Source organism: Anser brachyrhynchus (genome assembly GCF_964034855.1).
Source record: "Anser brachyrhynchus genome assembly, chromosome: 2".
Lineage (NCBI taxonomy): Eukaryota > Metazoa > Chordata > Aves > Anseriformes > Anatidae > Anser > Anser brachyrhynchus.
The window spans coordinates 23,125,324-23,148,292 of record NC_137695.1 but is presented as its reverse complement, the minus strand read 5'-3'; the positions used below and the strand labels follow the sequence as shown (position 1 = coordinate 23,148,292).

Below are 22,969 nucleotides of genomic sequence, written 5' to 3'. Positions count from 1 at the left end.
TTTAGAATCTCCATTTCAAGTTCAGCATCTGTTCCCCAAGATCATCTATTTCACAAAGTCTAGTCAACGCAGATCAAGCATCAACTTAAAAATAAATCAAATTTAAAAAAAAAAAAGATTTTTAGAAGAATTTTATTTAAAGAGAAGAAAATACAAAACTGCTCAAAGACAGGAATCAAAAGTCTTAAAATCCTGAGAGTCTCATCAAACTGCCTTCAGTGCTTACTGTTACTGTGTATTACTAGTATAAAGCAGCAGAGAAATTCACAGCTCACTAGAAGATGTAAACTCTGAGGAATTTGGAATTAATATACTACTGTCTTTATTACTGAAGGCTTTTTTAAAATACTTCAGATTGCAGTGCCTTTATATTATAAATGCAGTGGGAATATCCCCATACGCGGATACAACCTTTATTTTATATAATCCAGGTAGCAGAAGTGAAAGATACCTCACAAAACAGCACAGCCTGATGGAGGCAGCCCTTCTATTTCATAAACCACTACGAACAGGCAGCACAGTCACCTAAGAGGAGAGTGTGGTTACTCTGAAGTACACAGGTAAGTGCTCCACTGGCATGAACAGTATCATTAGACTACAAAGTATTCTATGTGTTACTACTAAGATCATAAATACAAATCTCCCATAAATTCTCCGTTTCCAACACCATATCTCCCAAGTATGTTTGCATTGTTGAGGCATGTTTTAATATTGCATAGTTTGACATAGATCAAATACTACTACTTGCATTGCTGTTGCAAATGGCTACATTACTTTTAAATAGGCACTGTTACCACAGTAAATCCCATGAACACAGGTAGATTTCACACAGATCATTACAAGTCTGAGCTTGAATACAACAGTTCTCTTGAGTAGTGTTTCATTTACAAGTTCTGCATATAACCTGCCAGTTTGCACAGGCTCTTTCATATCATTATCAACCTTATAACTGAGTTGTAATTGTTAACTGCAGTATGTCCTGAAAACACCGGAATACGGTTCTGCACAGCACTTCTGCGCTGGTCTCTGGGCATGATTTCCAGGAAGAACAGTTAACAATAATCCTGTCAATACAGAAAACAATGAAGTTATTACTCTTAATTATCATGGTCTAAAATAAGTCATAAAAATTAGCCTCAAAAATCAAATTATCAACAAGTTCAGAAGCAAAAATTAGCAAATAAACACACCATCCCAACATACAGATTTAAGGATTCAAACCCCCACGGCCTTCAGTAAAAATGACAATGTTTACAGATCTTGAAACTAGGTATTTTGATTTAAATACCCATTTCTACATACACTCTGACATAACTTTTCTGCTTACATTTGAAAATGCAGAGAAGAAATACAATTCACAGAAACTAGTTTAAAGTACTTTCTGTCTATTTACCTAATCTTTATTTATGCTAACAGAGCTACAGGAAAAAGTATAATTGGTTTGTATTTTCAAACTGAATCCAATCTACAGTAAAGTCTTTATTTAGTTTTAGAAACTAGTCATCAAACTACACCTGAATCACAAAATAGCAGGTTATCTCAGCACACTGTAATCAAAGTAATTTACTTGATTTGGTGAACAAGTGGTAATTTTTGTCTGTAAGACTAACAAGCCAAAGCTAGATATTTCCAAATGCTACCATTTTATGAGAAGTGAAGCCAAATACTTTAGCTTCTTCTTCGTTGAATCAAGAGGTGTGTGCATCACCGTCAAAAAATGATGGACAGTGTGCTCACCTGTGCTCCATCTGTCTGTCGGTCAATAGCTACTTTTTAAAAACACCTTTGCATGTGTTACGCTTAATGATCTCTAAGGAGAAAGCTTATTTTAAATCTTATTTTAAAGGTTAACTTCTGTTGTTCCCCCCTTCACCTTCCCAACTCTTTCCTTTCTGCTCACTGTCAGCATCTAGGTGCTCGTGTCACCTCCACCATTTGTCCTTCCTCCCACACGTGCTTTCCCAGAACGTCAATGCCTCTATTCTCCTCTACCTCGCTTCTCAACCTTTTCTGACATGTTCAGCCACGTTTCATCTTTTCCTTCCTTCCCTCATAGTCATTAGCTATCTTTCCTTTTGTGATACAGAGAAAGAATGAAGGCCCAAAATGAAATGACATCCTCACCTGTCATCTCGGATTGCATAGAAAAAGCCATAGCCATGGTCTACCATAGGTAGTGCACATCCACTGAATCTAGTGTAGCCAGTCAGGCTAGTTGAAAGAACGAAATTCCCACCTCCTCCACTGTAAAACACCACAAAACGAAAGCAGCATTTTCAAAGTTAATTTCAAAGTGCATTTTACAAAAAGTTATTTTGTCCTAGAGATCAGAAAATCATCAGGCTTGAGGTCAATGTAACAAAGTCAGTCCTCAGTTACCAAGGGACACCGCTTCCCCGCAGGACAAGACCCCCGGTTACCTGGCTGTGAAGGCAGGATCCACATAAAGTTCTGGCACTGGGAGTCCTTGCTCCTGGGCTATGAGCAGGAGACCCAGGAGATGACGGTCAAATCCTGTCAAAGAAACGCACAAACTGCATCATTAACAGCACCTTTTCCCGCTTTTCTGCTTTTTCTTTTCCGGATAGCTGAAGCTCAAATAGCAGCTGAAGGACAGAAAATGACACAGTCTAGCAAAAAACAAAACAAAACAAAGAACACAAGATTCACACTGTGGCACACAAAACCACTTCCCAAATATCTGGTAATGTTTGGGTATATTTTGGTAATTATATTTGGTAAGAGGCCTTCAACACTTTCAGTTTGCAACACTGAGCCCAAATGCAAATAAGCTAAGTAATACAGACCCTGTGCATACCCTGCAGAAAACAAAACTCAAGAACAACTTCTATTTCAGCAAGGAGGAGGAGTTCGACACACTGAAATTGGCCCACCAGCAGAAAAACTGAATTAACATTTAAAGTGAAAATGTATTTAGGGTGCAAGGAAGGGTACGAGGAGTTGGTTTTAGTTCCTCTTCCCAAAATTACTTACATATAAAATGTTAAGGGGGTAGTTTTATGGAGCACAAGAAGACAGAAGATATATTAGCATACAGAAATGTTCCCTTTCCACCCACAAGGAAAGAAATAACTTTGGATCCAAGAGTACCTCTTCCATTCTCACATTCTTTCCTCAGCTTATTGTGCTTTGCAAACGCTGCATGCATCAGCTGTAGGCGTTCATATGTCTGTTTAAAGTAAGGGGAACAGGTTAAAAAAAAACAAAACAAAACAAAAAACACAACACATTACAAAGCACTGATCAGCAAGTTTTTCCCTTTCACGACTTCTAGCAATTTTAGATAGAAGAAAATGGAGGAATTGAAAGGTACATTAGAACCTTGTGACTCACCCATATTCTTTTAAATTTCTCAAACTCTTTCTCCCAGATCCAAATTCCTTTTTCATGAGAACTTGCTCATTTGTTCCCTGTATCTGTGTTCTGTTATTCAGGTCATTTTTGCACTGACTAATATTCTAAGCCTCATGCTCTTTTCCAAACAAGCTGAAAGAATGCTGCAAGGTAGCCACTGTAAACTAGAGAAATTAAAACCAAAAGCCTTCTACCACTTACTTAGAAAGCCCATGAGCTTTTAGCAGGTCTGGCTGCATTTATATGAGCATCATTTTCCGTGACAAGAAAAAAAAAAAAAAAAAAGAAAAAAATTGTGAAGAGAAAGCAGAAAAAAGTGCATCTTGCCTCTTTACCCTAATTAAAACATACACATCTTGGCTTGTACTTAGGTCCTGCTAGCTCTTTAACTACTCAAGGAGCACCTTCTATCTTTGTACTCGGTATGTGCGAGGCTGCAGCACGGAATGCGAACCACTGCCAGTAGCCACTCTATTTGGATAAAAACCAAGCTGCTAAGCTCACAAGGGGAAAAAGAAAATGTCACACAAATGGATTTTCTTCCAAAGCACCTAACTTCAGGTAGTTTCAAGTACCTTAAGAGTAGCCTTCTAGGCATGTTTATTTCAATGCCATTGAGCAGATTAAATGCTATTAAAGCCCCCTAAGAGATTATCATAAAGAAACAGCACTAGGAGGACATTTGGAGATAATGACAAAAAGAAAGAGAAGGCTACTGTTAGGGCTGGAAGTAACAAACCTCTCTGTGTATTGTTCATAAAAGCCTGATAATTGGTTAGAAGATAACTGAATAGCAGGGAAACAACAGGAGCCCATACGTGCAATAGGAAAGCAGATGTAACTAACGGCACGAAAGCTGAGTTTTAAAGCTGCAGCATATGCCACAAGAAGACAGTGAAGACCAGGAAAATCCACTCTTTAGGACTAATCATCCATCACACATACTTCCCGACAGCTATACTCCTCTGTTTCTCAGAGACATTAACAATCTGTAACCTCTGAATTTCCTTAGAGATGTGTAGCCCTGTGTTCCAAATCTTCTCCTTCCATCATTTCTCACGCTCTGAGCAATGTGCAGTGAGGACAACAGAAGGAGCTTTTGTACAGCTTTCACTTGGCAAGAAAGGCATGAAATCCCTCGCCAGCCATGCACTACAGGGTAGTTGCTGGGAAAAGGAAAGGTCACTGGCTGAGCTATTCAGAGGCAAGCTCTGGAATACATCCCTGTTGCCACTAGGACACAAGCAGATTTCAACCTCGCTCTTGGACTCAATGATTAGATTAACATTTCCCTATTTCACTTTAAAATTAAAACAACAGAACCGCTCCATGGCAGAATACACTGGTACCCAGCCGGTTACTTTCTGAGGCATGAAAATCAGTGTGAATATAGCTCAAGACAGACTTGAAAACCAAGTGTAAATAGAAAAAAAATCAAACCAAGCCCACGCACAACGGCTCACCTCAGTCCCAGCAACCGCAGCCAGACCTCAAGCAACCCAACATTTGCAATTTGTCTTACTGGAAACAAGCCAACTACCATTAATGAGACAGTAGGAAAGTGAATTTTAAGCAGTTCAAATGACACGCCTTCTAAACACATTATGATTAAAGTAGGGTTTCTGTATTTACACTGGCAGAAGGATCCAGCATGGATTTGCACCACTCCACTGCTTCCATAGTGCACGGTCTCACGGTCTCTGTGCGGCCGTGATAGAAGCGCCTGGTCATTGCAGTCTCATAGCAGCAGCCCGGACTGAGAAGAAAAATGAGGGAAGAATATCTCATCAACTTCACAGAACTATTTGCTCTCTCCAAGAAAAAAAATGTTCTGTGAAGTATCCTACGCATCCAGCCCAGTTACAGCCATCCGTAAGCCCCTAATTTGTGTGTGTGCATGTGTATCTGAAAAGGAGCCGCAAAGGAGCTCTGCAAGCTTTTATGAGATAGACGACTGAAAAAGCGCCAACGCTGTAATCACTTCTTGAAAGGCTGGCTTGTCATGGCTATTTTCTGCTGATTAAAGATGTACTGTACTAGTTTAACTAAGCTGAATTTATGCAGCATTCAGTTTCACTATGTATTTCCATCAAAGAAACCATCTAACACCACACAAAAGCTCAAAACTTAAGAGACGCACCTGACGTAAGCAGTGTTTTCCAACGCTCGCTGTTTATAAGGGAAAGGCTCAAATCTCTTGCATACTGGCACTCACCTAGAGAGAGTCACACACTCTCTGGAGAGTCCCCAGCTCTACCATATTCTACCATTTATACAATTGAAATGCAACGTAATAGTGTGTTTAAAACAGACTTAACAGGCTATTTTAGTCAGACAATTTATTCCAATGTTTAGCAAACCAAGATCTAGCCTGTCTGATAGGACGAGCACCTCCAGTGACTAAACGCCATACTCACATGATGAAACCCTCTTTTTTTCCGAAGCAAGCAATACTTGCTAGGTCAGTAATGACTCATCCAAGCCATAATCATGGCTAGCTAGCAAAGAGAAATTTGGGAACACCAGTACCAGGAAGAACAGTGTCTTTTACCAAGAATCCAAAATAAAATGACACACACAAAACTGCTGAGCCACGCTTCTGGAGGGTCCCTGTCTCTATTACTACACCCAAACTTCCATAATTAATGGTGCTGAAGGAAAGTGAGGCACTGAAGTCTAAGAGTTCTTTTACAGCTTTGGAAGCCTAACTATTTTACTGATGGCTGTCAGCTGCTACAAATAAAGATTTCTACTCCATCTGAGCAACTGTTTGGCATTAAGGAATCCTGACCCATTGCAAGTTTGCCATTTGCCCCGTTATTTACTTTGTACAGTCCAAACTCATGTTGTTATGGACTTTTGTCTGCCCTCCATTCCATAGTATGTATGCACATGATCCCTGTGAGGGGAACAAGGACAATCCTTCTGAGGCCAAGAGCAGAAGCCCCTTGAATTTCAGTGGTGCAAAACAAGGCCTCATTTGATCTTCAAAGCAAACAAAACAAAGCAAAACCTTGCTTCTTCATTCTTTTATCCCTATAGCAAGTTATACAGTGGCACTGCAAGGCCCCTGCATTACATCTCCAGACCCACACCTCTATTCAATGCTCTGTTTTTTCATTCATAATCTGGGTAATGAGCTTTTCTTACCGCCCGTGACATTTGTAATAAGCCAGCTGAAGGGCAAGCTGCACAAACGTATCAGGATGAAGTTTCTTCTTCCTAATCAATGCTTTGCCAAAGGATGTGAAGGCGTAACTCACTAGTTCCAGTTCAGATACCTGTTAAGCCACAGGAGGAAAAAAGAAAAAACAAACAAAACACACAGAAGTCAAGTCATTTCAAATATCACAACTTGGTTCACTTCAAATGAAACATATTCAACACAAAGCAAAAATGGTACAAATTTAACCATGGTTTTAAATCCCCTAAGTCATCAATTCATAACATATTTACCTCTGTTGTCTGGCAGAAAGAACAGCTAAAACCACACAAACGCAATGAAAAAAATCAATGACAATTAGGAGAAACAGCAAGAAATTTCACCTTTTTGTAATATATTTCTTTAGTACGTCCAATTTCATTAATAACCTTTTGGTCCACCGTGAATACAAGTTCCTCTGGCCATGGAAGATCCCTCACTTTATCTGATCCCTGGGAGCAGGCAGACAGGAAAAAAAAAAAAGGAGAAAACAGAAAATGTTACCCATAAAAAAAAATTGACACTAACTAATACATTTGAAAGATTAAAGTATACGTACCTTCCATTTTCCCTCGTTCTCAATAATCTTGCCATCGGTATACACTAACATGGTAATTAAAGCCATGGCATCAAAAGGAGAATGCTGGAATCATACAGGACGAGATATTGCATTATTTGCATGACTGCAAGAGGATCATATTGTTTTGGTTTTTTTCCCCTACCCCACTTCTTATCCCCACAGACTAGCAGCTTTACAACAGAGCGTTGGACTTGTTTTTCTAGTTCTTCTACAATACTTATAGAACTACTGTAAGTCCACCTGCTGTTTTGACTGCTCTGCATCTAGATAGGCACAGCACAGCTGTAGAGAAGCAGATTGCAGGCAGGTTGTAGACCTTTATGGCCACTTAAGAACTGTCATTTAAGAATAAAAACAATCTGAGTTTAAGAACACACTTGTTCAACATAAAGAATTCATTTTTAGCCTTCTCATGCAATTTACTTCCGAAACTAACGAGGGAGTGTTAAAGACAGAAATAAGATTAGGATTTCAGAGCTCATGTTCTTAAATCAGGTACGGTATAACATCGATCACTGTAAAAGCAGACTGCTTTTGGAAACTTGCCAGACAAGCTGCCCGGAAAACCAGGCTAAACTAAAAAGTAACATGTTAAACATTTAATACTCTGAAAGGGAAAACTTACTAAGTAAATACTCGAAAGGTTTATAAGGGGAATTGTGTTTGTGTTGTTTTTTTTTTTGTTTTTTAACTTACGTCACAGAATGCACTGCTGGTTCCATTGGAAAAGAAAATGCAATTGTAGGATTTATCTCCCCAGCGCACAGTTGGATCACCCACTACCCCCAGCCTCGTAACCTAAAGCAAAAATTTTACACTGTGGGTTTTCAGAAATATGAAGTACGCTGCCAACCTCTGTCAGCCAAAACTAACCTACATTAAGATGGTGAGGCCTGCCCGATAGAGAAGACATTTTCATGCAACTAAAGATGAAACAATTAAGAGTGGTAACAAGTTGATGACTATATTTCTAAGGACCCTGAAGCATGGAGAGCAAAGACTACAAAGGTCTATTTCCTCTATTCTCACTTACAATATCTTAACAATTCAAACTATTTAATTATTCCTGTGGATCAACAAGAAACATTATCTGCACATTGATCTGCTTCATTTTCTCAGTTATAAAGAAGCAAGGTGCTACTTCACCACAGAAAGAACATGCACATATGCAGAGAAAAAAACTATATAAAGGGCAGATAAGAACTATCGAAAATCTTTAGCTACCTCGGTGTAGTTCTCAGGAGTTACATGGGGACTAGAATCATCCAGGCAGACGGTGAACAAACTTTTCTGAATCTTTTCAAGATGGGCTAGGTTCTTTGGATCAAGACCAATTAAATATTCACGTATCTAGAAAGCAGAAAATGGCAGAGTTAAGTGAAATGAAGTATTTGCAGTGGTCACAAATTTTTTTTATGAGGAAAAAACTGTCGAAGGATTCCAACCTCTGCCCATTTTGTCCTTTCATTGCTTGTCAAGACTGCCAGTCCTGGTCCAGCTGGTTCACTATGGCATCTTTTCTGGATATATGTAAGTTGCCTATAAGAAGATTTCAAAAAGCTAAAGTTAACAAGGAACATACGAAGATGTATCAAAAACATCGTTTTTATCTCTTTTTTTTTTCTCCTGTCGAGCTGTAACTTTTGTTCCACATTCACAAGCTAATATAAATTTTAAGGAGGGTCTGAGGGAGCTGATTTGTGTGAAGGGCAGCTGAAAATCTGCTTTGTGTTCAGTCACTAACAGACAATTCCAATTGCAGTTGCCAGCACAGTACAGACTTACATGTAAACTACCATGACCCTAAAGTGCTAAGCATGCACTTAGATCAATTTAAAACTGGATTTAAGTCTTCAACAGGGAAGATCAGACTTTCCTGAGCAACAAGTCAGCAATACTGCAGGTCTCCAGCTTTTATAGCAGCTAATGAGACACAATGGAAAAACTTTCACTCAAGAAAAAAAATAGAATTTACAGAACAGTAACTGCAGTACATCCTAAATGGAGAGACTCAGCTACACAAGAATACTTCTTCCTACTGGTTCCTTATGCTGCCCCTTTGAAGAGCTATTAACAGAGGGTTACATTGCCAACAGAAAGTTTTAGGGTTTTTGTCCGTATTCTAGTTGTTCACTTCCTTGTTGTTTGCTTGATCTAACTTGTACAACTATATAAGTCAGAAATACAGATGTTGAATCCTAAAGTACCAAACTTTCAAAAAAAAAAAAAAGTGATTTTTGAGCTTCTCTATTTTTTGCCTTGCCTAAGGAAATGGGTCAGTTTTAATTGCCAAAAAAATTGGATTTTTTTAAAAAAAGCCTTCTGCTGTGCTCTATAACCAGCACTTGCACAAATGCCATAAATTCTTCCTAGATCATAGAATCACTTAAGTTGGAGAAGACCTCGATGAAATGTACAATCCCTCTCTAGCAAGTAGATGCATATAGATCTGAAATTGATCGGAAAGGGCTTATGCTGAAACTACCTCTGTATGTGACATTAGAACTGAGAGAGCAGAAAAGCCTGTGGACGTAACTACTGCCAGTTTGAAAAGCTGTCACTTCTGCATGCTACTGGGAGAGTGGAGATGCAGCATGGAAAAGCTTGAAACATAACAAAATTTATTATTTAAAGAACCAAATTATTTCTGTTTCTTTGCAGCAGTTCAGGAGTATGAAAAGAACCACAAACGTGGTCAGTTATCCCTGGTCTTGCACAAACACATCGAAAGAAAATGAAATGCTGCCGCACTGCTCTGTAACTAGCAGAAAATCAACTTATACTTGGATTTTTGACGGCTGCACTCACCAACAGGAATTCCAGCCCCTCTACTCTTTTCAAAATTAACCACAGATGGATTAGGTTTGAAACGTTATCAAAAGGATAGTCGTGCTTCATCCTTGATAGATTTGGGCCCCTCGCTACAAGAAAGACATGGAGGTGCTAGAGAGAGTCCAGAGAAGGGCAACGAAGCTGGTGAGGGGTCTGGAGAACAAGTCTTACGAGGAGCGGCTGAGGGAGCTGGGATTGTTCAGCCTGGAGAAGAGGAGGCTCAGGGGCGACCTTATCGCTCTCTATAGGTACCTTAAAGGAGGCTGTAGCGAGGTGGGGATTGGTCTGTTCTCCCACGTGCCTGGTGACAGGACAAGGGGGGAATGGGCTGAAGTTGCGCCAGGGGAGGTTTAGGTTGGATGTTAGGAAGAACTTCTTTACTGAAAGGGTTGTTAGGCATTGGAATGGGCTGCCCAGGGAAGTGGTTGAGTCACCATCCCTGGAGGTCTTTAAAAGATGTTTAGATGTAGAGCTTAGTGATATGGTTTAGTGAAGGACCTGTTAGTGTTAGGTCAGAGGTTGGACTCAGTGATCTTGGAGGTCTCTTCCAACCTAGATGATTCTGTGATTCTGTAATGATGAAGTAGCACTAAGACAATTATCAGTGCAAATTGGTCCTGAAAGGAATGGTGTTACTTATAGTCCTGATAATTCCACGTCAAAAAACATCACACATAGATGATGTTTCCTACTGAAACACCTTCATTCACCCCTTTTGCATGATGTTGATGGGTGTGCTACAAAAGAACAAGACTATGACTCATGGTAAGAAGATGCCATCTACTAATCCAAAATTCACTAGAATCTGAATGTTTGCAGCTGCAGGAAAAGTTGTAGTCTCTCTCAGCCCTAGCTCTTTGGAGTGAGAGGGACAGAAAAAGAACTATCTTTGGTATGCAGCTCATTTGAAACAAGGTAGTTTGAAAACCTGGAAATCTCTGGAGGAGTCAGCATGTTTCCTTCATGTATAGCATCAAATGTAAACACTCGGCCTCGACACTGGACCATTAAGTGGGACGGGCATTCACCTTCAGCCGCTGAAACAAAGCAAAACACCAAATGTGAAAATCCAGCACCAGGGATAAAGTCAGTGACAGATAAAGGAAAACTATTCAGCAAGTCCTACAGACCCATTTTTCTTCAAAATGAGGCAGACTTCATAGAGTTAAAAAGAGGATCACATTAAAAAGAATAATTTTCAAAGACCAACTTCATGATCTTACTGCAGTGTTGAAGTTTTAAGAGGTCTCAGAGAAAATCTATACAAGTACATAACTTATATACATACACCATTATTAACGACTTCAAGTCATTGTCGTTACCTAGTAGTAAACATCATTTATTCGTGTACCTTGTAGGCAGGAACACCCTCTGCCAAAACAAGAGTAATTACTGACATTTGTTTTGTTAAAAAAAAAAAAAAGGGAAGGGGGGTGCAAAGGGGAGGGGCAGGAAACATAATGCAGTAAGCAAGTTGCTAAGGTACTTTCCACTTGATTCGATTCCTGAACTGAGTCCCTCACTTCTCAGGGTGTTTATTTGACAAGTTTCACATATGCATCTCAAGAACAGAGATGTGCACGGAAGTCAATTAGACCTGATCAGCACGTGCAAGTCTGTAAAAATGGAACTAACACACAAATTTGGACATTATACAGAAACACAGGTGGTACTGGCCCACAGTAGCTCAAGTACGTTTGCACAGCACTGTCTTATCATATCCATCTACCTGGCATTAATACTAAAAAAAAGTTGGAAAAGTTTGTGATAAAAACAGATGATAAATCTGGTTTTGGCTACATTTTTCTGAAACTGAGCCACTGTGCTACAGCTCTTGTAATACAAAACTTTGCCCAAGGACAAAGAAGAAACGTATGCTTCTTTATCCACAACTATTTAACTCAACACAAGCCCACAAAAGCCTTTATCTTAACAATCAGATTCTTATGCAGCTATCTTTATGGCTCTACTTTCTAAATTAGTTAATGCAATTCAATACAATCTGATCAAGGATGTGGAATTTCTCATTTCATGCAAACCACATTCTCACAGATCATGAAATTAAGATCTAACATAACCAAAACTAGAAGGGATGACAACAAATTAGGGCATTTTATGGAGCATCCTCCTAAACTTAGCTGTCTAAAGCAAGGGGGAGAATTAAGTTCGGAAGTTAAGATACCTACAACTCCGTGTCTGATCTCTGACTGCAGCTGGGGGAGATCTATTCAATACATTTACTGAAATCTAGTGAGCTCTTCATCTGTCCTCAGTAAGGTGTTTGCTGCAGGGTGAACCAAACAGCTCTCCAGGCTCCACTGATCAAGGTCTTTTGCCTTCATCTTAGTCTGGTCTTTGACTCCAAGCTGACATTACTGGTCAAATTTTAGGTGTCCTACTCTGCAATCTCAATCTTACGTCAAGTGTTTAGACAACGTCAGTTCCCTCTGTAGCCAAAGGAGAGAAACAGATCCCTCTCCAGATAGCAATTCCTTCTGTCTTATGTACCTGCATATCTGGATGACCCAAATCCTTCCCTAGAGGTATTCGTATTTCTCCATGAATCACACAGACAACTAATTGAACTAAGTATTTCACCTGGAGACGGACAATCTACATGGAAATGGATTTCACATGTTGTGTATGACATTAAAAATAACATAAGCAAGACTGTTTAAAGATCTTATAATATTTTAAGGTAAAAAAGGGATGTAAATGACTTGCGTATCCACAAGATCACAGCTTTGCTTAGTAAGTGTGATCATAACACTGAATTTCCACCATTCGGACTTGGTATTTAAATTGATTCTTCAATTGTAACCCTAAAATAACCCCCCTGAAATGCACCTTCAGCTTTGTGTTTTTCTCTTCACTTCCTGTGGCATGGAGATTTCCTTATATAATTTCTGTGGGGCAAGGCAATACATCTTTCCTCTTGAACTCCTGAGTCTTTCAGGAACTCACATCTCACACGATTAACTAGAGCAATGCTCCTGAACACCTCCAGACGCATCCAAATGTGTGTGTGGGAGAGGGGTGTTATGTTTTCAGTTAGCTGGTTGCTAATGCTACAATATACGTTAGTGAAGGACATTACACTTTTACTTCAGCTCTTGACCAAGCACTCCAGAAAACTGTTAGGAACTTAAGAGAATGGCTTCAAGAAACTCTACGGAGTATTTTCAAGACTGAAAATAAAAGAAGTTGGCTAAGCCAAGAGCCAGCACAGCGACAGAAAGTATGTAAGAATTATCCCAACAGAATGTAACGGGAGCACACTCCAGAAAAGCATTCCAGAGAAAAGGACACAATTACAAACAATGCTGCAATTCTGTCCAAACAATACATGTAATACACCTACATTTATAATGTATGGAATTTGTCTTTTTTAATTCTTAATGCTAGCACTGCAATTCTTAGAGGCATCAGGCTGGTAACATACAATTTGTAGCAGAGCTTTCTTTTAACCTTGAACAAGGTTAAATAAGGAAGGACTAAACATCGTACCAAAAAGTCATTAGTGGATCTGATTTCTTATTTGCTTCTTTATGTAAGCACTCAACAACCAGTATCTGATTTAGTTTTTGAAGAAGCAAGTAGTTGATGGTTAAAATGACTGCTCCATTAGCCTCCAACACAAAATCATTTGCTTGTATTAAACCACAATCTGTATTTGTTTACCAGTCTTAAAATAGTTGCAGACTGAGTCTCTGGTAATTCCAGGAACCTTGCAAGTGTTGAAGAGCATTCGAAATTGGTTCATGTCCAGAACATCATCCCTAGATCTCTCTATAGGCACCTTCTCTCTGCAGTAAACAAATATACCAAAATTAAGCATGAGAGGTGATAATTATGGAAGTAAGTCAAGGTAAGACAAGCCCATCTTCTACTGTACAGACCTTGTGCCAATGAACATAAACATATTTTCACTACTGAAGTACGCACAGATCAGTAAGAAGAAATAATTGATTCTAAATATTTTCTTACTCTCGTAACAGCTCCCAGAATTTCAGGGTGTGCCATATATTGATACACGCTCTCTCTATCTGAGTGCCTTCTTTGGATGGCCAGCAGTGTTCAATATAGGGAGCAGGGCCGCCCATATTGCAGTGGATTTGCGTTGCTATGCGAAGATCAAGATAAGCCACGTTCAGCCACCAGTCCTCCAGCTGAAAATGAAAAATGTTTAGCATCAGAATAACTTTCAGACATTAATTCTCTAATAATCACTGCCTGATCTGCATGGGTTTTGTTTGGTTTGTTTTTCAATGTTTTGAATAGTAGTTCCTATATAACAGAAGGCAGGAGAGTGGTTCAAAACCTAATTGTTGAAGGTAACACTACATCTAGCTCTTCTCTTATTTGCAAGCTGTTGAAATAATATTCAATACTACTTCAGGCTATTAAACTGTAAAATTATGTAGAACTATGAAAAGTTCTTCCCTGATATTCATCATCATCTAGAACTCTTGCATGTGCCAGCTCTGGCTGCTGTGAGTATCAGCCGTTACAGCACGAAGAAGGGAAGGAAAGAGAATTTGTGCGAGTGAGGATCTGCGATGGACAGTTCACAACACAGTTTTCTGTCACCTGAAAATGCCCACTCCGGCATGTGTCACGTTAAGACTTGCAAAGTTCTCATGAATGGCCCCCACTGAATCCCTTCCTCAAGAAAGAGAGGGACCAAACTCTTAAGTTACCTCCCTCCCCTACATGGTAGGGTAAAGCAGGTAACAGAAGAAAAGACTGACAGACAGACAGAGCATTCAAAAGCTGGTAACTTCGCATTTTAGTTAGAGAACTCTCTTAGCTCCCAACTGAAAAAAATCACAGATATACAAGCAAGTGTGCTCATATCCATAGGCCAAGTGGCAGATCCTAAGAAGAAAAAAAAAAATCACAGCTAAGTGCCTCTCAAAACCATATGCTGAACAACCAGCTTATCACTTGTTCTCCAGAGAGGTGCTGATATCTTCTCTCCGAGCAAAGCAGCGGCAGTAACATGCATACACAACCGAGGAGTAAGTTCAATTACAATTTCTTACATACCTAAATACCTACCCAATTCCTTCTTGTTTTAGCTCTTTCCAGTAATTTCTGATGCAACTCTTTGCCAATCCCATTTTCAAATTTTTTCACTATATCCTCAGTTCTTTGATATTCTTCTTCATTTAGAAATGGCTTCACTGTAAAAAAGGAAATGTTTTTAAAGAGAACTGTATGCTGAGATTTATTCCAAGATAAAGATGTCCACAGGGGAGTGGATGAAAGTATCCCAAATTTATTTGTCGTAAACATACATTTTTGGGGGGGAAAAACACCTTTTAAAAGCTGTAATTAAACCAGTGTGTTCTAATAAAGACATAAGTACATACTTTTAAACAAATACGATGTCAGATTTCAACAATTGCTGAAAGCCTGAAATATGTAACAGGTAAATGAATCCAATCTATTTTAAACTATAACTGGAAATACCATGGAGTCCTGTGTCTTCATCAGCTGCCAAAGAACTCAACGAATAACTAAGTTTACAGGAACTCTGTACCTTAATACATTGAGCCATACATGTCTGTCACCTTACTGCACCAACTATAAGCTACTTGCCTTTATTTTCAAGCCCATCCATGGCCTACAAGCACCGTACCCATCAAATCTCAACTGTCCCTACGTTATCCCTACTTGAATGACGCTGATGACAGTTAATACTGTCCAATTTTTGTATTTTAAAATACTTCTGGATTTTTCTCAGATCATACACCATACAGTCCAAAGTTCTCCGTAAATATTTGCAGAACTCATTATTTTCATCAAAAAGCCTCCTTAAAACCTCTTTACAGTGTCATTTATAGTTATCAGCAAGCACTGCTGACGTGGGTTTGTATAGGGGTATATCTCATACGCCGTACCATGTACTAACACTGTGTACAATGTATTTTTCTGTTATCTTTATACTTAAGACTGGCAAGTCACTGGCAAACAGACCTGTGGGGGCGTCTGCTCATTCAAGGCTGACACAATGAAGTCTAACTCGTATTTGAGGTTGCTGGACACTGTCAGGTATTTTCTTGTCTGTCTTGCTACAGCTAATCCTGTGACCGACTTACAAATGTTAAGAAATGGGGAAGGATACACAATTACTAAAAATTAAACAAGTATCTGTATCATCTCTAATCTAGCTTCGGGGAGAAATAATGGCTTCAAGTACTTGTCTACCCTCATGGAATTAAAACCGTACTTCCTCACAACTACGTCTTGCTGGAATTACGACTGCTTGCCTTCAACCACTTCTTTCTTCTCCGCAGAATCGTGGAGCTGAAGTTGGAAGGGATCTTGGGAGAACATCCAGTCCAACACCTCAACTCAGCAGGGTCAGCTAGAGCAGGTTGCTTAGGACCACACCAGGCTTTAAGCATCTCCAAAGATGCAGACTCTACAACCTCCCCGACAGCAACCTATTCCAGTGCTTGCCCACCCTCAGAGTAAAGTAGGTTTTCTTATTTTTAAATGGAATGTCTTGAATTTCTGTTTGTGACTGTCGCTTCTTGTTCTGTCACTGCATACTACTGTGAAGAGTTTGCACCTGCCTTCTTCACCCACCTCCACCAGGTACTTATACACATGACAGAATCCTCCCAAGCCTCCTTGTAATGGAGCTTTGAATACTGCTGAACTTTCTTGCTGCAAGGCTCCATTACTGGCTCACGGTTGACTTCATGTACACCAGGAGCCCAAGGGCTTTTCTGCAAAGCTGCTTTCCAGCCCCAGCCCCAACGCCACCTGTACTGGTGTGTGTGGGGGTTATACCTCCCCAGGAACAGGACTTGACATTTCCCTTTGTTGGCTGAACTCCACGAGGCGCCCGTTGGCTCACTTCTCCAGGTTGTCGAGGTCCCTCTGACGGCTCTGCAACCACCCGGCACATCAGCCACTCCTTCCAGCTCTGTGCCAGCTGCAAACCTTATTCTAGGTCAGGTTCCCAAAGCCTCATCCAACACGGCTTTGAACACTTCTAAGGGTGGGCATTCACAATCTCATTGGGTCAACCGTTCCAGTGCCTAATTACCAGTGGGGTGTAAAAATAATACTAAAAAAATCTTTGCAATATCTATTCTAAATCTAGCCTCTTTCAATTTGAAACCATTACCCTTTGTCCTATCACTACAGGCCTTGGTGATAATTCTTACATTGCCTTTCCTTTAAGACCCCTTTAGGAACTGAAAAGCCACAGTGAGGTCTTCCCATAAACATTTCTTCTCTAGGCTGAACAAAGGCAGCTCTCTCAGCCACTGTTCATAGGAGAGGTGCTCCACACCTCGAACCATGTTGGCCATTAATGAAGATGTTAAACGACAGTGAACCCCGGGGTATACCATCATAAACTTGCCTATATCTGGAATATGTGCTACTGATCACAAACCTTTGAGCCCAACAGCTGAGAGGGTTTTCAGGCCACCTGACTGTCCACTATCTAGGCCACACTTTACCAGTTCGTCTCTAAGGATGTAAAAGGAAGCTTCTGACGTGCCAAAAGCCTTGTTAAAATCAGTATTGACAGTATACATTGCTCTGCCCTCATCCACTGAGATAGTGTTATGGAAATTATGCGAGTCAAACACCATAAGAGGGCTTGACTCCAGGTTTCCACAATGTTAATAAGCCAAGAAAACAAACAAACAAACAAACAAAAAAAAAACTTCTGAGAGAGCTTGAGCTGGGTGTTTCTGAGGAGGGACCCCAAACAAAGGGGGCCCCTAGGCAATTACACCCTTACGCTCCACACCCTTACGCTCCGGTCTGCTTTGGATGGGTTCCTTTTATCACATCTAGGCGAGCTGCTTTCTCCCATTTTCGGATGTAGAACCTGCCAGTGGGCGCAGAGGCTGTCTACGTAGTCTTGGTCACCCCTCAAATAGCACCCATGCTTTCTGTGTTTATCCAGGGAAATGTGAAAAACACTAAGACTTCTATTATACTCTTGTGGAGTAGCGTAAGGAGGCCAGGATGTATCTGAAAATGGATCTTAGCTTTTCTCCTTTAGATAGGTAATGCAAAATACTGGAATTTCTTTCGTTATTAGGATAAAAATAAAGTTATTTTGAAAAGGAGCGAGGAAGACCTAACCTCGGTGGAAGAAGGTTAGCAGAGGGAACACTTAAAGAAATTGGACGTGAGTAACTCTGAGGGACTTGATGAGGTGCCCATGAGTGCTGAGGGAGTTGGCCTTTGTCACTGAGAGGCCACGTCTGATAACTGTGCCCTGCAGATTCTGCTTTAAGTGACTTGTACAAGGGAGGATCATTGGCATCACAGCAAATACTGGATTAATGTTTCCTCCAACTTCCACTGAGACTAAAGATCAACAACAACGATCAAAATTATGAAATGGCTTATGTACAAGGAACAGTAAGTAGGAGATAACTTTAGGTTAACACATCTCTCCTCAACTGGATTTTTTTTTCATGCCGTTTATGAAAACACAGATCAGAAGCAGAAAAGCAAGAGTTCACTGTCAGGTATCATCACTCCTGGAGAGAGTTATTTATTAACTTAGAGAGCCAGCTGGATTTACAAAACTAAGCTCTGAAGGGCAATTCTGTTTTTGTATGTTCACTACTACAACAGCACAAATTAAGTTAATCAACAGCATGGAGCTGAGACAGGGGAGGGTCAGGCTAGATGTTAGGAAAAGGTTCTTCACTGAGAGGGTGGCCGGGCACTGGGACAGGCTCCCCAGGGCAGTGGTCATGGCACTGAGCCTGCTGGAGTTCAAGGAGTTTAGCCCCCGTCATTTGGGCAACGCTCTCAGATATACAGTCTGATTTTTCAGCGGCCCTTTGTGAACCCAGGAATTGGACTCAATGATCCTTGTGGGACCCTTCCAACTCAAGATACTCTATGATTCTGTGCATTACAATAAAGCAAAAGAATTTTGTTGAGACACACACGCACCCCTCTGAAAACACCTCCTTCCCCTCCCTGCTCTAAAAACCACCATTTCAACACTCTCTATCAAAAAGCGATGACATGACAAACAACAAAGAAAACCTACCACTATCGCAACGTGATATGGGACCATTTCCAATACACACAGGAAAAAAGGGAACTCAGTGAATTTCAGGATTTATCTTTTGGGAAAGGGAAATTACAGTGTAACATATTTCTGCTGAGGACAGAACTTCAGGTTTTATTCTGTTACCATTCCTGTATTACAGGTAGGATGGTAAGACACAAAGCAGACATTCAAGAGAAAAGCTCTATGTCTCTGAGCTCTGAAACTAGTTAAAGAAGCGCAGGAAAAAAACCTTAAGATATTGGGTAATGTATCTTTGTCCTCCATGATGTATCAAAGTCTGGTATGATAACAAAGACCTCACCAGTCAGCTCTGCTCAGGGGCCTTTAGCCTAGCCCTAAACAGAGCTAGACACATTTGCACTTTTGTTTTCACAACTTCTCTTACACAATTGTCTTTAGACAGCTCACGTTTCAAGGCAGAAACCTCCCCAAGGTAAACCACCAAAAAAATGCCCACCTCTGGCTTTTCCTACTGCTGTATAATTAATAACGTTAATGAGAAAAGAAAAAAAATAAAAAGTTTGAAATCACTTTTTTTCCACAAAAGTCCTGGGTAAACACAGTCATGGACAAGCAAAGTAGTCATTATGCAAAACACACTTGTAGAGGGAGGAACACCTTTTGTTAGACAACTGATACAGCTAAAAAATAAAAATTAAAAAAAAAAAAAAGAAAGCCCTCGGGAGGGGGAAAAAAACTAAGAAATTAACCTTCCCATATATCTGATTTCCTTTCATGCTCAAAAAAGGTAAGTGTTGTAAGGCATGAAGTTTTACTCGGGTTGCTCTGGGCATTTAGCTTCCTGTTTTGAAACTGAAAAAAGCGCTTTTGTGCCCTAACCTTGGCTGGATTCCTCAGCTCTCGAGACTGATACAGGCTGTCTGTAGGAGCACTACTTCCAAGGAGTCTCACTCAGGTCGGCCTGGTTACGAGGGCACACGCCGCACTGCCGTTAAATTAGCCAAAGCCCTTACCTGACTCGAGGTATTTACTCAAAGATTCGTCCAGAGGAGGCACCGGCAGCGAAGGCAGCGAATTTTGGTACTGAAATGTCCGCTCCTCGGTGGATTCCTGCACTTGTTTCTCCATGTTGCAGGCCTGCAGCGCAACGCCAGGGCTCTCGATGAAGTTGAAGGCAGATGATTTATCTACCTACCCCGCTCCCTCCCCCCAAAACCCCTTCCGCAGGGAAACATCGCGGACGCCAGAGAGGAGGACTCGGGGGCCCGTCACCCCAAAGCCACGCTCACGGCGGGCCGACGCCCACCAAGGGGCTACCGACCGCTTCCCCCCGCGTTAAGCGCACAAACCAGGCCGCGCCCGGCAGGGCCCGGAGCCACCGGCGGCCCTACCCGAGCCGCCCGGAGCCAGCCGGGCCGGGCAGCGCTCACCTCGCCCGGCTCGTCCCCGTCGCCGTCCCCGTCGCTGCCGCCGCCTCCGGCCGGCCGCTCAGCGCCCGGGCAGCGTCCCCTCTGCCCCACTTCCCAGCGGGCCCGGGAGGCGGAGCGGGGCGGCCGGGCGGGGTCGGGGCGGAGGCGGAGGGGAGGGAGAAGGGAAGGGAGCCCGAGGGCTGGGGGCCCGCGGAGGGGGTGGGCTGGAGTCAAAGGACAAAGGGGGAAAGTGTCGCTGCTGGGCTGGGGGTGGGTCTGGGCGCCTCGTCTGCGTGCCGCAGGACACCGGCTGAGGGGCCCTTCCCAGCGGGTGTCCCCCCCCCCCCCCCACAAGCCCCTTGCCTTGGGGTTTCCAGTGGGGAAGGGCTGGGGATCAAAGAAGGGTGTTTCTGTAACACAGAGCGGAGCAGGGTCCCGGGTTTGTGTGCAGGCTGTTAGCAGGGCGTGTGGTTGGGAGGCCCGTAGGGTAGAGTGTTGGTGAGCAGCCCCACCACGGGAGTGGGGGCGAACACGAGGGTAAGAGCAGGGTTTAGAGCAGTCCTTGCTTCCGGAGCAAGTGCTTTGCCACACTTGGGCTGGGCAAGCAACACAAGGCTTACCCAGTCTGACTTGCCACGATTAACCAAGTTTCTGCATTCAGAGACACCCGGCACGCTGGAAGGGTTGCTGCCACCCACACGCGTAGGTGGGTGGTGTGCAACCGGGAGCTATGGCTCAACCCAGAGACATCCTCCTCTCCCCCTGTCCTTTCGGGGACCTGGTTGCTTGGAAGAGCTTCCAAGACCCTCAGGCCTTAAGGGCGACCTTTCAGCCAGTGATAAAAAGCTGTCGGACATGACTTAGCCAACATGGGCAGGATAGGGTGGTGCATGTCAGGCTGTCCGCATTGTGCAAGAGGTAGGAGGTATAATCTGATTTTAAAATAAATAAATAAATAAACACTGTTTAACAAGGGATTTGTAGTGTGTAATAGTTATTTTTAAGTAGGCTTACAGGCTTAATTCAGGTTTCAGTTCACAGCTATAAATCTAGTTTTGTACAAGCAAAAGAGGACAGAAAACACTGCAAATTATTTTTGCAGTCCTTGGTAATTATACCATATCTTCATCATTCTTCCCACTGAAGCTTTAGTACTTGTGAATTGAAGAAGATCACATTGTTTCATAAACGGAATCACAAATGGCAAACTTTTGAAATACTGCCTTGAAGTCTTTAGTTTTAGAAATGGGAATTACTATGATGTTACGTGAATTGGGAGCTAGCCAAAAATTTTCCATCCGCACGTTTTAAATAACACCAAGACATGCTAATGCCCTATTCAGACTGTAAAGGTGGAAGCAGGAGAATTTTATTTTTTTTGCATTGTTCTTCAGTATTGTACTTGCATAGGAGCACACCTAGCATAGATGCAGTGAAAGCAAAGTAAGGAAAATCAATTGTTCATCTGCTGAATTGCTGCTTAATCCTGCTCTTCTGTTGTTGCTCAAAAGAAGGATTATTGTCTAAATCTGTACATTTCTAGAGCTAGAAGATTAAGGACAGAAAATGACATAATGGGGATCACATCTTCTTTTTTTGCCTTTTTTTTTTTTTCTCCCATGGCCTTAGCATCAATTTTAAAACCTGCCACACTCAGAGTGAAATTTCAGCACTGCTATATGTTATCTATGTTATCACTCACAGCTAATCTGAACAGACCTTTGTTCCTTGACTTCTTTCCTTCTATGCATCATACTTCCAGTTACAGCAGTGGCACATTCTGGCCACTTCCCTGTTGCTATATGCCTTTGCTGCCAGAATGGCTTCCATGTTGCTAATCTCGCTATCCTTCCTCTGAGTCACTTTGTTCAGTCACCTTTTGCTTTGTGCAGTTACCTGTAAAGCAGCTACTTGTTGTTTAACGCACACAAAAATAGGTAAGATTAATGACCTACTAAAGTAGCGTTGGTACGCTAAACATCCCCGGAAAGTCATCTGTCGTGTCTTTGTAAGTCAGATGGAAGAGTCAGCTTTTATTGCCCCTTGTGACAAGTGCTTGCTGTTGCAATCTTCCACTTCCTTTTTTTCATTTTAGATTTTATCTTTCTGTCTTAATGTCTTTCCTCTTGAATCTTTGAGCCACTGCCTGTCCCATCTTAGCAGCCTTGCCTTTATCTACAATTTCACCTTTCTTATATGTCATGGCTCTACTCTGTGGAATTCGTCACCACTCTCTCTCTCAGGTTAACAATTTCCTCAAAAATTTGAACAAAGGTTGTGCAGCTGTGCCATATCAGAACTGACAGCTGGAAATGTAGGGAAGGTTGTATTACTCCTTTTTGTGTTCGTCTTTGAAGCATGCACATGGGTTTTCGTTTTACGACAAGGTCACCCATCTAGTTGACCAAAGGAAGCTAGTCGATGTAATCTTTCTAGATTTCAGTAAGGCTTTTGATACTGTTTCTCACAGTATCCTTCTGGACAAAATGACCAGAATACAGTTAGATAAAAGCATAATAAGATGGGTGAACAATTGT

At 41.4% G+C, this 22,969-nt stretch overlaps 1 protein-coding gene across 1 annotated transcript; it reads right to left on the bottom strand.

The window, feature by feature from the left end:
• Positions 1–116: 116 nt before the first annotated feature.
• CROT (carnitine O-octanoyltransferase) lies at positions 117–20,611 on the bottom strand. The gene is made up of 17 exons (XM_080581733.1): positions 20,454–20,611; positions 20,037–20,160; positions 15,051–15,175; positions 13,977–14,158; positions 13,671–13,795; positions 10,918–11,026; positions 8,603–8,696; positions 8,382–8,507; positions 7,854–7,955; positions 7,137–7,220; positions 6,922–7,029; positions 6,526–6,656; positions 5,008–5,131; positions 3,112–3,190; positions 2,421–2,514; positions 2,125–2,244; positions 117–1,064 (listed from the first exon to the last, which is right to left on the bottom strand). The coding sequence occupies exons 2-17, from the start codon at positions 20,149–20,151 to the stop codon at positions 944–946; spliced, it is 1,839 nt and encodes a 612-aa protein (XP_080437859.1). The 5' UTR covers positions 20,152–20,160; positions 20,454–20,611; the 3' UTR covers positions 117–943.
• Positions 20,612–22,969: the final 2,358 nt, after the last annotated feature.